The sequence below is a fragment of the Lissotriton helveticus genome, chromosome 4_1 (assembly GCF_964261635.1).
Source record: "Lissotriton helveticus chromosome 4_1, aLisHel1.1, whole genome shotgun sequence".
NCBI lineage: Eukaryota > Metazoa > Chordata > Amphibia > Caudata > Salamandridae > Lissotriton > Lissotriton helveticus.
Window position 1 is genome coordinate 1,516,053,953 of NC_136063.1, and position 16,142 is coordinate 1,516,070,094.

General features: G+C 46.6%; 1 protein-coding gene across 2 annotated transcripts in view; it reads right to left on the reverse strand.

Annotated features, from left to right (window-relative positions):
- Positions 1–16,142, reverse strand: part of LOC144829207 (aromatic-L-amino-acid decarboxylase-like) — a 626,175-nt gene that overhangs the window by 75,212 nt on the left and 534,821 nt on the right. For both annotated transcript variants that reach the window (XM_078688108.1, XM_078688110.1), the window contains exon 10: positions 6,172–6,248. In XM_078688108.1, coding sequence (XP_078544234.1) covers positions 6,172–6,248 — 77 coding nt within the window. The remainder of the gene's footprint in view (positions 1–6,171; positions 6,249–16,142) is intronic.

Sequence of the window (16,142 nt, forward strand, 5' to 3'; positions counted from 1 at the left end):
AGGCTAACATATGCATTTAATGGCTTTGCGAACGTGTTCTTTTCTAAGCTGAAAATGTTCCCTTAGCCATGCTCTTCTTTCCTTTGCAAAACCTACAGATGATATATTTTTCCTATGTGGGATGACTGAACACTTTTCCTATGATTTTATAAACCACCCCAGATCTCTTATTTTGGACGGCCTTTGCCGATATTGCTTCCTTGAGCAGTTGAGCTGGAATCATTCTTTGCCTAACTAATTGATTTAACCTTATTTCCACTTTTTGTCCATGCTTATGGACGCGCCCTTAGTGGAGTGGACTTTAATTTGATTCCTTTTACCCCTTTTGCTTTAGAACTTTGGGATGCTGTTATAGAAATTAACCATCCTTCTGTCTTTAATGGCAGTAGGAATCTGTAACCTTGTATCTGATGACTATTCTAAACCACCCTCTTTGGATTTGATTTCTGACTCATAGTATAGTCTTGTACTATATGATGTAATATTCCTGACTGGAACGCTTAAGAGATTGCTTATCTGTATTGATTTCAGATCATTTATACAATAATCAAACTATTTATATTGTCTGAGACTATTATTGTGTTCTGATGTTCTGTCATTTAACTGCTATTTTCTACATTATTGTAAATGTGTTGTAGGGAAAATCAGTGAATCTTTTCAGAGCCTCAAGTTTTGCTTCTTTTTTAATTCTGTTTTGCAGTAGCAGAGCTCCTAGTGTGCATAATCTTAGTTAGACAACTTCTTTAGGAGGTTGGATTTTCCCATTGCGATACTTTATTTCTATAGCATGGTCCTTAGAGTGGTGTAGTTGAACCTGATTTTGAACTTGTGAGTTGGTCACCAATTAATGGTCCTCATTAGATGGTTAACATGTTTTGAACATCCTAATTCCAGCCCCTCCTATTGCTGGAGAAAGATCCATCTGAGGACCAATCGCGTCTGTGGTAAGGGTAATGCTGCGATCCATTTTACTGCAGTGGGCTCAGTACAGTTAGAGGGAAACATTAACTCTGTAGTGGAAGTAAGGGATACAAAATGTTTCTGATGGATCACTAGTATCCAGTGATAATCACAGCTTTATTCTCTCTCTTTGATTATTGTGAATACAGTGGAGATTGAACACATTTAGTTGATGTTTGAATAGGGTATGTGGCTGAGCTTTAACTCTAACAATTCATGGCTGTTCAGATGGCACACTTTGGCTCCTACATGGATCACATCAACATTACATACTTGTGATGACAGATAAAAGAAAACTGAGAAAGCTACTTTCACTCTGCCAGTAAAGCCATCCACTTTTATCTTATAATGTAGGAATCAGCAAGAAGGACGAGAAGGGGCATTGACTGGACATGTTGGGAGGCAAACGCTACCATATCTGAACATTAGGCTCGAAGTAAAGCACTGCATGATCAAAAAATGAAAAGCTGATATGCTGTTATCAAGCATTTGATGCTCTCTCTTCTATAATATTAATGAAGTGTTTCCAAATGTGGTGATATAAATGGCTCTAGAATTTGTGAACATCCTCAACGACAGAGAGGTGGCCTTTCATCCCATCCAGGGACAGGTGCCATTGGGTTTATCTTTGTGGGTGTTCTTCAGTGGGGATAGCCAAGAAAAGTGTCAATACGCTGCTCTTGTTTCTTATTAGACACATAAGTGCTGCATGACATTATCAACACTAACCTATGCGGTATTCTTTTAAAATAGGTGGCCTCTTTTTTTTGGATTTCTTAATGAAGCCACAAGCAGTGATTCTGAGTTTATTTAAACCTCAGAGATTGAACATCATGTGTTGGATGCTACCATGATCTGTTCTCTTGCCAGGTCTGTTGAATATGTTTGTGGTACTGAGTGCTCGTGGCTTCCAGTTATTCCCCTAAATTGATGATACTCCCTTGGACATAACTGCTGTGACTTTTATCTGTGTATGCTGGAAATCAAGGTGTGATTCTGTGATTAGTTAGTGGCTGAAGCTTACTACCGATAAGACAAAACATTTGGAAGCAGGCAAGAGTGCAGGCCTCTGAAATCCCACATCCTGGCCTACAGAGATACAACGAATCCATTTCGCTCACATGTAGACAAAGACAATGAATTTAAAATCGATTTAGAACTGCTACTGGGTGATTAGTTCTCAGGAGATGTCCTACCCCTCAAATTAAAAAGCTGTGAAGGCTCCTACTCTATCTCACAGCTTATATGTGCTCATTTGGGAGGTTTGCATCAAATTAATGCAAGCTTGACGAATGTGGAGCCCTTTATTTTGCAATTAACAAACACAAATCCCTATGGAATCCTCCTTCATATTTTGCATAATAAGGCCGCTAGTATTAAGGTATCTATCCCCCAAATTTAGTTTCCACCATTAAAGAGTTTTACTGTTCATACCAGAACATATTTAGAGGTTCTCTGCCCAACGTACTGTTCACCTATGCAAAATCGTATCCCTTCCTGCATTCCGACTAGTCAGAAATGTGCCTTATAGGTTCATACACTCCTCATTCAATTAAACTAAAAATACTTCAAATCAGGAAGGCCAAGATTCACAGCTGCTCTTCTCTGCCTTAGCACTCACACTTCCGCGTACCCATCCTATCTCCTTTAATGAAATCCACCTTTTTTACATCCTGGAAAGAACACTAAAGATTATTATTTTTTACCACAGACCTGCCTTTTATTGTTTCCCTTCCCTACTGCCTAGTGTGATAATAATTGCTACACTTGCCTCCCTTGCAATAGAGAGAAGAGATACTGATACTGTGAATATGTGCTATTCAAATGATCCATAACATGACATAGCGTAAAAATGGTAAGTAATCTTCCAATTCCCATATGGATGTACTTCCTATGACTTTATTTAACTAAAATGTTGAGGGTTCAGCCAAAGATCAAGTTGCTTTTTCTATTGGTTTTCGTAAGGCGGGCATCAAACCCAATATTCTTAAACCAGCTATTGATTTTCACCTTTTATTATTCCAGTGAAAGTTATGCATCACAGACAAAGAAAGACTCTCTCCTATTAAAAAAAAAAATATGGGTATTGAAGCCACTGCTCAACTCCAGCATCACTTAGAAAAGTAATCAAGCACCTTTTGCTTTGATTTGGGGTTTGCCCATTTTACGGAATTGAGAGAGCTGTGTTGATTCTGCTGGATCGGTTTGTTAGCAGCTTTCGATACCTTTGGCCATACAAACCTCCTTCGATGCATGGTGTATGCTATAAAAATTGAGAGGCAGGTTTTGGACCAGATGTACACTTTCCCTATAGGCAGGGCTCAAAAGGGTTGCTTGGGTAGTTTATTCTGTTTGATTCTGTCCTTTGGATTAGCACAAGGATCATCCCATTCCCCTTTCTTTGTTCTTCCCTATGTGTTCCTTCTCGCCCAAGTGATTGAGGACCATGGTCTACAGTGCCATCGGCGTGTTGGCAAAGCCCCTTCCTGCTCGCTTTACTTTGGGATCTGAGGAAACCGCTGAGGGCGCTGGCCTCGCCAGAACAGGATACAGGGGACTACATTGTCATGAGCGGAATGGTGATAAAACAGAGGCCGTGTTCTTGAGTAGAGCTGACCAAGCCCTCTCCTATTATAGTGACAGGTCAATTTTAGCAAAGCACCCACAACTGTGAAGTCATTTAGGAATCTGGGTGTAATCTTTGACAGTGGTCACACCTTAAAACCTCTGGTCAATCCTGTGATGGCGCTAGCACACTCACCTGTCCATGCCATATTTATTTCTTAGCAACAATTTTATGTGTATGTGTGTGTATACTTTAAAATGTCAGAGAAATGCTGTGCAGGTCCCAAAACTGTTCCCAATATTTACTTCAATATCCCTGTGAAATTCTTTTTTATATTTTGCAGAGGGAGAACAAAGCAAAACCCCGAAAAGAGAATTCATCCCAAGGCATGATGTGGAAAATGATTGTGGACTCATCCCTCTCTTACCTGGCAGAGTTAGGACAATTTAAACAGACGTTTAAAAATCTCACATAAAACCCTTGAGTGTCTGGGTGGCAAATACTTCATAGTTGTATGTACGCTTTTATAGAAGGGTTTTCTGAAACAGCTTCAATATATTGCAGTTTTTCAAGTTTCTGAAATGATTGTATGATGTTACTTAGCATGCATTTACATAGCATGTTTTTACTACGCGTTTTTTACTTCGCAAAAGCATTTACTTTGCATTTTTTTAGTACGCATGTCATTACTTCGCAAAATTAGTAAGAACATTAGAATTTGCTTTTCTTAGCGGTACCTTACTTCGCATGTTTTTACTACGCGTACAATGTGTTTTTTTCTGTTGTTTTTATTTGTAACCTAACCACTGGGACGGGATGCCAGGGAAATAGGGGATTTGGGTGGGTAATTAATTTAAAAAATATCGGTTAACTACAGCACTACCCTAAAACCCTTCACAAACTACCCCCTGAACTACACATACACTACAACACTACCCTAAACCCTAAAACACTACCCCCTACACTACACATACACTACAACACTACCCTTAACCCTAAAACACTACCCTACACTACACATACACTACAACACTACCCTAAACCTTATAACACTACCCCCTACACTACACATACACTACTACACTACCCTAAACCCTAAAACACTACCCTACACTACACATACACTACAACGCTACCCTAAACCCTAAAACACTACCCCCTACACTACACATACACTACAACACTACCCTAAACCCCCTACACTACACATACACTACTACACTACCCTAAACCCTAAAACACTACCCTACACTACACATACACTACAACACTACCCTAAACCCTATAACACTACCCCCTACACTACACAACACTACCCTAAACCCTATAACACTACCCCCTACAAAATATTGGTAAACTACAGCACTACCCTAAAACCCTTACAAACTACCCCCTACCCCCAAAACACTACCCTACACTACACGTACACTACAACACTACCGTAAACCCTAATACACTACCCCCTACACTACACATACACTACAACACTACCCTAAACCCTAATACACTACCCTACACTACACATACACTACAACACTACCCAAAACCCTAAAACACTTCCCCCTACGCTACACATACACTACAACATTACCCTAAACCCTAACACTACCCCCTACACTACACATACACTACAACCCTACACTAAACCCTAAAACACTACCCTACACTACACGTATACTACAACACTACCCTAAACCCTATAACACTACCCCCTACACTACAAATACACTACTACACTACCCTACACTACACATACACTACAACACTACCCTAAACCCTAAAACACTACCCCCTACACTTCACATACACTATAACACTACACTAAATCCCAAAACACTACCCTACACTACAGGTACACTACAACTCTACCCTAAACCCTAATACATTACCCCCTACACTACACATACACTACAACACTACCCTAAACCCTAAAACACTACCCCCTACACTACACATACACTACAACACAACCCCCTACACTACAATACTACCCTACACCCTAAAACACTACCCTACACTACACATACACTACAACACTACACTAAACCCTTAAACACTACACCCTACACTACACATACACTACAACACTCCCCTAACTACACTGCCCCACTTACCTCTCTCTCCTCGTGGTCCCTCTCTTCACCTTCAACCATAAATAATTTTACATCTTTAACATTATTTAAAAAAAACGAAAAACGAAGTAAAATAATGCGTAGTAAACAACATTGCGAAGTAAAGGAATGCTAATTAAAAGCATGCGAAGTAAAAGACAATGTGTACTAATAAATGCTAAGTAAAACACCTGTGAAGTAAAAGATGCGAAGTAAAGGTTGCTTCCCTTCTGGATTACATGATGATTTATGTGGTGAGAAGTATCTCATGACGTTTTTGGTATTTAAATTGGGTCTTCTTTTATTGAATGACCCTGGGATGGATTTCCAGGTTCTATGTTCTTTTTATTTGATGTACAAGGTTTCTGCTGGTAAGGTTTCGAATGTTTTGGTTGTATGAAATGTATTGGGTTTGTTTTGCATTTCTAGCGCCTTTAAACTTTTATGTCATTATTTGGACTTGACAAATAATAAAAACAAAAAATGATTGTATCTTGAAGAACTGACACCATTTCACAAAATTTAAATAATTACCGCAGTCTTGGTGATTATGTTGGAGGTAGACTGGATTAAGGTTGAAGGCCTCTGTTAAATCTGTTCTCTCCTTGACCCTGAAAATAGCAAGACCACAAATGTGTTAATAATTAATCAATTTTGAAGCACAACATATAAAACAGTAACTAATGACCAGAACAACTAGTGTATGCTAAAGCTATTAGTTCACATCAATGGATGATGAAAAACTAAGGCTATTGCGCCTTTCCTACAGTAATACAGTCATGCCCAGATTTAAATCTGAAGAGAAGTCTCACCATTGTAACCACATGTTCAGAACAGGTAGTTCCTCCTGCTAATTGGGATAGTGGAACAATGGCAGCACAATGGCAGAGATGGGAGTTGTCACAGTACGGTAGGTGGCCTTGCTTGGTTGCCTGATGGTACATGTAGAGGCAGCCAGCAGCAATTGTTGGGGTACCAGTCATGGAAAGCACTGGAATTTCCCATAACCTCATTCTACAATAATGGCTCGCTTTCCATCTTCCCAGGCTTGGGAAAAATGCCCAGTGGAAAAGCCAATGATTCTTCTTGACCTGAAGAGGAAGGCAAGGAGAATATCTGTCAGCTGGTTGCTTGAGTTGGTTTCTCAGTTCTCTTCCACGCTCACTGGCCGCTATGTTGAAAACCAGTCTGATTTCAAAGCTGACTGATTCAACATGGAAGTTTGTTGGTGGCACGACATGACTGGCAGCACATTTTTGATTAGAGGGTGTCTGCTTTCTCCCTCTAAGTGGAGCAATAATTAGATCTTTGTTTGGAATAGGTAAAAGAAGATGAATGCTACATCAATTGCAAATTTATTCTATTTCCCAATTTCTTGGCAGTTGTCCAGTGGTCATTGGAACAAAGATAAATAATCAAAAATCACCATTTGCTAATCTTATTCCAAAGATTGCAGAAAAAACTTCCTTCTTACAAATATTAATTTTTATCTGGTGTCCAAAACTTAGAAAATTACCTAGGTGCTCATTACAGATACCACACAATTCTGGGTGGTAAGTGTACACCCAGCAAAATACTGGTGCCGTGGGTTGTGTTATTTAGTGGCTGTGCAATTATGGGGCCATTCTGAGAATTATACCTGGAAATGGGGTAATGCTGTACTACCCTCTGTTTTTCCTTGCTTTAGAATAGTCCAAAATCTGAGTGCATGACCATAAGCCAGCATGAACTATTTGCCAAATATATATATATATAGTTGCAGTCTGTGAATTTACACGGAGGAACCAAGGGCCACTGTTTCTGAGGTTTCTGGCCTCATGTGGATACTATGCGGTAGAGGCGTCCTGGGGACCCAGCGGGTGGTGTTGACTCTACAACGCAGCTGGCCAGAACATCAGCACCACGTTCCTGATTGCGCCCTGGATCCCAAAGATGGACACTGTGACACGAGAGGAGCACCTCATCCGGCATGCAGTGAGAGGTGCTCCTTACACAATTCCCTCGGACTAGTGAAGAAAACGAGTGTAGACCCAGATTCAGCTACCCAACAATGGCAATTGGAAAACTCTGAAATTTTATGGGATAGAAACCATACCAGTGAGTGCACGGGGTGGCCACAGGGAGGAAATACTGCGACAAAAGGAATCACGCCATATTTTAAATCTCAGAAGCATGACAACATATGGCTTAAACCAGTCAGAAGAACTGTACATACATATTTAATCAAACAGTTTGCCTCTCACAGTGTGTAAGTGGATATAAATCACACCAGGAAGTCATCATCTAGCAATTGTTGGAAAACAGCCATCTACAGGGATAAGATAACCCAATGGAGGGAAAATAGACGACAGCACAAAAGACACCGGGTGAACTATGCAATTCTCACTTTGGCACATCTATCCGCACCTGAGAGATCAGAAACTGTCCAATGAAATGGGTTTCAAGCACATCGAAAGGGTTGCTGGTAACGAAAATGAAATAAATATATTCCCACTGACGGGTTCAAAAGATGTTAATTTCAGCTTGGACTAAAGTAAATACCCAATAGAGGGTCATAATGGTGCCAAGAACTGCAAACACCTTTTTGATTGTTCATTGTGCATAAGAGCTGGACATCTAATCTATTTTATTCTTATTAATTCATTAATTGGAATCATGTACAAATGATAAGTTAACTGTATAATGATGTCGGTCCTGGTGTTATAACCATCAATTGATTTTAACTCCCGTAATTTACTAGGAATGTAATTTATCACTGTCACTGAAGTACACTTTCACATAATAATTATTGTGAAGAACAGGGGACTCCATCTCCCAGAAGTCTGAGGGGCTAACCCTGTCACAAACGGGAAATGATGTAACAGCATTTTCTATGATAGAACGTAAAAACAGGGCAGATCATGTAAAATACACAGCCGTGAGCAAGGTACTTAGAAATACCGAAATGCGTTGGTTTGGTCTGTGTTTGCTGCCAAAAAATGATTTAAGAATAAATTAACCACCGGTCTTGTTGTGCATGGAAAGTTTTGGGGTGATCCATCAAGCGGCGGCTGTTAAAAAGGGGGGCAAAAAGTGGGTTTCGCATATTATATCCCATTGACTCTTTAGTATTAAATCTTTTTTATTAAGCAACAAAGGAAAACATTGCATCGTGTACAGCAACCGGTGCCTGCATAGGCACAAGCCGGTCGAGAACAATTCAGTAGCGTAAACACGGCCGAGAGATGCTCCAACTGTGAGCGTCAACACAGCAAGCCGCCTACAACCCATCCGGGCCGGCCGCGTCTTAAAGGCTATAAAGCGGGTGCATGCTGTATTGATTATGAAACATGAAGAAAAAAGGAAAAAGAGAAAAAGGAAAAGAAAACCCCTGCCCCCCACCCTCCTGCCACAGCCACCCCCCTCCTTGTCCACAGAGCAGAGAAATAGACTATAGGGCGTCACCTCACTAATAGGTTCCAGAGGTGGCAGATCCGCCCGGAGTCTTGCGCTTGCGTGACTGCGCTTTAGGTTCCGCAAGCGGGGTGTCTGCGAGGCGTAGCAGCCGCAGGTATCGGGGGCAACTCAGTTCTCGGAATTCTCCTGTCAGCAGGGTCAAGAACGGCCTCCAAAGTGCTGCAAATTCTTCTCCCCTCCCTGCCTTCGCCAGTGATAGTTTCTCCATCCCCAGGATCGCCCATAGCCTCTGTAGCCATCCCATTTGTAAGGGAGGTTGGACGGCTCTCCAATGAGCTACTATATTTTGCAGAGCTGCCCCTAGTGCAATCGCAATAGGCCTCCCTCTCATGGATTTCAAGGGGTACATCAAGACGTTAGGAAGGCCAAGCAGAACATAAGCAGGAAATCTGGGGAGTTGAGTATCAAGGTGTGCATCTATCAAATCTAGGATGAGTTCCAATAAGGCCGTAAGCGGTCGCAGCTCCAAAGTAAGTGCTCCAATGTTCCAAGCTCCCCACACCCCCTCCAACAGCGATCGCTAACTCGGGGGTCCCAGCGATGTAGGCGTTCAGGTGTGTGGTACCAGGAGGTGGCCACTTTGGTCATAGTTTCGGTAAGGCCCGTGTGGTAGGCAGAATGTCTGGCTCTGTAGTAAACACCCTCCCATTCCTTGCGTGTGAGTTGTCTCCCCAAGTCCCTCTCCCACCTGGCCCTCCCTGCTTTGTAAGTGTATATGTTGGTGAGGAGTAGGTGTTGATACAGATCAGAGATCAGTTTTTTTATCGGAAGTGCGTGTCAATAGCCATTTCTCGTACGGGGTGAGGAAGCGCTGTGCACCGGGTCTGACCGATGGCCGTAAAGCCCAATGGCGAACCTGCAAGTAGGGCAAACGATCCGTTTTCGGTATGCCATAGTCCTCTCTCACCTTCTGAAAGGGAAGGATGCCTTTAAGATCAAACATATGTCCCAAGTCCCTGCATGGTGTAGTCCTCCACGTCACGAACGCCCGGGGGTCAAGGCCGGGGGAGAAGTCAGGGTTGTCAAAGAGCGGCGTCATCGGGGAGGGGAAGGAAGTGAGCTCCCGCTTAACCGCCACCTTGTCCCATATATCCAGGACGGTGCTCGTGATTAGCGATGCGTAGAGGTTGGGCGGTCTATGGCAGAGTGGCAAGAACGGGACACCCTGGAGCGTACGACCTGCCACTGCCTGGTCCTGAAAAAGCCAGTGTTTGCCAGATTCCAGTTGGTGCCACTCCACAGAGTGCGAAGCGGGGTCGCCTGAAAGTATAAAGTGAGGTCGGGCACTCCTACTCCGCCATGTTCGGGGGGGAGGATAGCGATCGTATGTTTAAACCGTGGGCGGCGACCGTTCCAGACAAAGCGTGCCAGGTCCGATTGTGTCTTCTGGAGCCATCCCGCCGGAGGGCGTAGAATGAGGGTCTGAAACACATAGAGGATCTGCGGCAGCAAAGTCATCTTGACGGCCGCTATAGGACCCAGCCAAGATATTGTGAGGTGCTTCCATCTCCTTAGGTCATCGCGAAGGCGGGAGCTGAGTCTGGCATAGTTGGCATCCGCGGTGGCTCGCACCGTCGGGGCCAACAAGACCCCCAAGTAAGGAATGGTAGACGCAGACCACTGCAGGTCAAACTCAGCTTTGGCGTCCGCCAGCACTTCCGGCGACAGCGATACGTTCAGTGCCTCTGATTTCTCCATGTTAATCTTGAAGCCTGACGCCAGCGCGAAAGTGTGAAGCTCAATAAAGAGCGCTCGGAGGGATTGCATCGGGTTGGTCAGGGAAAGTAAGATGTCGTCTGCGTATAGACTGATTGTGTGCGTGTCCCCGCCGAACGGGATGCCTGTGATGAGGTTATGTTACCTAATACGTTGTGCCAATGGCTCCATGTAGAGCGCAAACAGGAGGGGAGAGAGCGGGCACCCTTGCCTGGTCCCCCTGCCGATCGGGAATCACGGGGAGGTGTGGCCGGTAACCCGGACTGCCGCGTTTGGTTAGCGGTAACAATTAAATATACGGTTGCGGAGGGTTTCTCCTACCCCGAACTGTTGTAGCACCAGGTCGAGATAGGGCCAATGCACCCTATCGAATGCCTTCTCTGCATCGATAGTGAGGAGCATGCAGTCTGGCCACGTCCGCGACCTAGCCTCCATAAGATGGTGGACTCGCCTGGTGTTGTCGCTGGTCTGCCGTTGCGGGATGAAGCCTGCTTGATCGGGCTCCACCAGTTGCTGCATGTATGGTGCTAGTCTACCCGCAATAATGCCCGTGTAGAGCTTCAGGTCGATGTTTAACAGGGAAATTGGCCTGTAGGAGCTACACCGGGTGGGGTCCCGTCCGGGCTTGGGAATCACCGAGATTGCCGCTTCTAACAGATCCGGGGCGATGGCACCAGGTTGATCGAAGGTGTTAAACAGGTGTTTCAGCAGTGGGGCCACTTGTGGGCAGAAGGTTTTATAAAAGGCCGCTGTGTAGCCGTCCGGTCCCGGTGACTTCCCCAACTTGAGGCGGGAAATCGCTGAGATTACCTCCTCAAGGCCAATGGGCCGGTCGAGGAACGTCGTCTGTGCCTCATTCAGGGATGGGAGGGAGGCTCCCTGCAGGTAATCATGGCCATTCTGTAGGTCGAGGCGGTCCGCCATATATAGTTTAGCATAGTAGTCGCCAAAGGCCGCGGCGATGGCCGCGTCCTCCGTGATGGGGGCACCGTGGCTAGGCTGGAGGGTTCGGATATGTTGCCTCTGACGCTGCTCCCATAACCTGCTCGCTAACAATATCCCGCAGCGGTCCCCTCCGGTATAATATGCGTGTCTTAGGCGCATGGTGGCGTATTCCGCCACATCCTGGTCTAGAGCTGCCAACATTTTCCTCTCCGTACACAGCTGCCACCACGCCCGAGCCGCCCCTGTGCGTTGGTGCATCTGTTCCAGTTCCGCCACCCGCTGGGTGAGTTCGGCTCTCTTCTGTGCGCGCTCTCTATTATTAGCCGTGGCTATAGAGATAAATTCACCGCGGAGGACCGCTTTGAGAGCCGCCTACTGGGTGGCTTTGGTGGTATCATTGTTAGCGTTGTGGGAGAGGAACTGGGCGAGCGCAGTTTTAATCCGTTCTACTGTGGTTGGATTCTGCAAGAGGCCGTCCCGTAGTCGCCAGTGCCGCTGCGGGCCGGGCGTGGCCGGGATAAGGAAGGACGCCACCACCGGTGAGTGATCGGATAGAGAGGCCGGGAGGATCTCTACGTCTTGTGCCTGAAGCACCAGCTGTGAGGAACTCAGGAGGTAATCAAGTCTTGCATATGTTTTGTGAGCTGCGGAGTAGTAAGTGTATGCCGTGGCCCTTGGGTGTGATTGTCTCCACAGGTCGACTAGATCCAGGTCTGAGAGGTGAGTGTGCCCTGCCGCTGATAGTGCCCCCACCTGACCAGAACGCTGGTGTTGTGAAATACTAGGTTAAGGTCGCCCCCGAGCAGTAAGTGTGGATGCGTGGTGGCCGTGGCAGCCTGTAGGGCATTATGCAAAAATTTCTCCTGACCTTCGTTGGGTGCATATATGGTACCCACTAACAACGTCTGTCCTGCCACTAGGAAACGGTGGACCAGCAACCTGCCCTTGATCTCAGCTTCCATCTGCAGGACCCGCCCCACAAAGGATTTGGCCACTAGAATCGCCACCCCAGCCACCTTTTTATTTGCGGACGAGAAGAACTGCCAGGGAAAGGATCGGGACTTGAGTCTGTGCTGATCTTTGGGCAACAAGTGTGTTTCCTGCAGGAGGCAGATGTCTGCCTTCGAGTGCTCCAGGATAGATAGGACCGCTTTGCGCTTGATAGGGTTATTGAGCCCTCCCACATTGAGTGAGAGAACAGTCAAAGGGCGTGTCATTCTAATCGGTCAGTTGGGCTGGCTGCACGCTGTGCCTGATATGCAGTAGTGAGGTGTGCCGTTGAGTCAGTGTCGTGCTGCGTTCTGCGCGTATTGGCCGAGGAAACTCAAAATTAAACTCAAAATTCCGTGGACAAGGAGAACCCCCCCTCCTCCCCCCTTACCCCCCCAACTCCAACTCCCCCCCAACTCCCACCATCCCCTCCCTTCTTCCCCTCCCCACCCCTGCCCCAACTGCGAGCAACCAACTAGTGAACATTGTCCCAGGTCTAGTCATCAGTCTGGCTAGGCCTGTTGTAGAGTGTAAAGTTGAAGGGGAAACAATGGTGATGGCGGCCCAACGGCCCCCCGCCCCGACCCCCTCGCATTGTGGCGGCCTTGCACACCTGCAGCCTCGTGAACAGTGTCTCATGGTGCGCTAGCCGTGTCTCTGGTCACCTCTTGTATAGCTGCTGCGTGCTCTTGCGCCACAGTCTCTGGGTCCGGCTTGCTGACTTTCTTCTTCAGTCGTCTGTGCCTCACCTTCTGCCAGCTGTCCCCGGCGACCAGGGAGAACGCCGATTGAGAAGTGGGAGCACTAGTCTCGTCCCCGGAGCCATCCCCTTCATGGGGGATGCCCAGCAGGTCGCAAGTTTCATGCAGGGATCTGAGTTGGTGAAGGGGTGACCCCAGGAATATGGGACCCCTTTGGCTTGTAGGAATGTAGTGACCACCTTGAATGTCCGCCGCTTTTGTAAGGTGATTGCGGACAAATCCCGAAATAGTTCCACCGCCTGTCCCTGATATTGGAGGGGTTGTTTCTGCCGAGCCATCTTCAAGATACGCTCCTTGAGGGGAAAATCAGAGAGGAAGGCTAGAATGTCTGGTGGGGGGGCGGATGTACGACGTGTGAGCCCCACTCTGTGCGCCCTGTCTATTCTGATCTCGAAGTCTTCAGGCTCCCCCAGTATGTCCCGAAACAGGCCCTGGAGATAAGCCGCCACGTCCCCTCCTTCAGCCTTAGATGGTACATTCCGGACTCGGATGTTGTTGCGTCGTGAGCGGTTCTCCAGGTCCTCTGTGTGTGCCTGCAGATCCATCTGTTGCTCCTGAAGCCTGAGTATTTCTTGCTGAAGAGTGTGCACTTCCTCGCCTCTGGCAACCTCCGCGGTCTCCACCTCCGCCACCCTCTCCACAATCTCGTCCACATCGCGACGTAGTTCTTTGTACCCCCCAGCCATCTCCTGTTTGAGGGTCTAAATGTCCTCCTTCAGGGAGGTGAACAGAGCTTCCATAAAGGACTTTGTGGCCGGTGCTTCCCCATCGGCCCGATCTCCGTCTTTGGGGTGAGGCAGTGGTGTCTGTTTGTCGGGACTCTTCTCCCCTTTGGCTGTTCCTTTTGCGAGCATTTCAGGAATAGTGCGACCACCTCTGCAGTTGGAGGAAGACATGTCCGAGACGCGTCTCCTGCTATTGGCGCCTCAATCCCCTGCTGCGCCCTGCACTGAGGCGTTGCTGCAGCTGGGCCGTCACTGGGGCCCGGTGATGTAGGCCTGGGGCCTGCTTTGTGGAGAAGCGTGTCCGCCGTGAACGTGGGGCGCAAGGGTGTTTCCGCAGCGGCCGTCAGCTGCATAATCCAGTCTTTATCTCCGGTGGTATAGGGCCCGACCTGCGCCCCCCGGGTTTGTGCCCTCAGGGTCCGCTCCGTCTGCGGGTGGGTCTGTGTGGGTGGCTGCAAGTGCTTGACCGGGGCTGCGCCTGTGCACCACCCCGCGTTGCGATATGTCTGACGCGCCGGGGTATTGCACTCGCTGTTCTCGGGCCTCGCCTTCTGAAGCTGCCTTCGGGGCTCAGACCCCATCCCGTGTTGCCACCGTCAACCCGCCAGTGGGCGAGCGCCCAGGTCAGTGTCAGTTGCTGGGCTCACTCGTGCCTTGCGTGTGCTCCGGTCGCTGCGTTCTGCACAGGGCCCAGCTTGCACCCCTTGATTTGGCACCTAAGGTGATCCGTCTGCTCGTTCCCAGCCCTGCGATGTAGGCCCCTCCGGGGTTGTCCGCGGTCTCCGGCGCGTCCCGGTCTGTCGGATGTGGGAGTGTAGTATCGGGTCTGGCCCGCGCAGCCGCTCGCACCACTCGATTGCGGCAGCCGGGACGCCCGCCCCATTGACTCTTTAGACACAGCTGCAGCCTGAAACGCTGAACAGAATTACACTAAATGTGGAAAAAAGCTGGCTCTTATTCTGAAGACTGTGCTTTTTGTTATTTGATATAAATCTGTTCAGTAGTTGTTGTGAAAGCTAAGGAAATCCAAATTTGTATTTCTTCTATCGCGGCTAATTCACAAATGATAACAAGCTTGTGCAGAGAACTGCAGAGCTCTGATTGGCTACCAACACTTCAGCCAGAAAGTGTTGGCAGCCATCTTCTCAGTGTGACTCAACTTCAGCTGAGTTCCAAAAACAAACCATGAAAAAAATAAAAAGGGGGCAGGGTAGTAATACACCCCCCCCCCCAAGCCTTGGTCTTGGGTCCCAGAGGAATCCTGGCACGGCAGGAAACCATTTTTATAAAAATAAATTTGCTGCAAATTGGTGGAATGAGCGAATAATTGTTTTAAAATCAAGCGAGGCTGTTAGAGGTGCTCCCTCAAACCCCAGAGACGGGTAGGCTGCCCAGTATCTGAAGCAGGCTCGGAAGACAAATGTCTCCTGTTTGGCTCCCCCTGGCCTTTCCCTTCATTTATTTTATCTTTATTTCATTCATGATTCTTTCTTTGCTATATTCTTTATTTATTTATCTTTCTTTTTCGCGACTTTTCTTTTTTATTTCATTCTCCTTTTCCCCTTCTTCCCTTCCTTGTTTAATTTCTTTCCCACTGACTCCACTCCCAACATTTCCCTTTTCCGCTTCCTTACTCCTTTTCACTTTGTGCGCCCCTTTCTTTTTACTCCCTATCCACATAATAACTACCTCTTCATTTAATTTTCCTTTTCTCTTGTTTGTTTTTTGTTTCATTATGTACTTTTTAAAAAAATGGTATCACTCTCATACACACTTCCTTATATCTCTTTTATCGGCTCAGCCTTGAAAGCATTATTAATCTTTTCTCACTAATCTCGGCATTATTACTGTTTTGGCTCTGGGCATTCTCTCTTTACCAGACTATGAGAACTGTCTGTGGGAGCCTGTCACC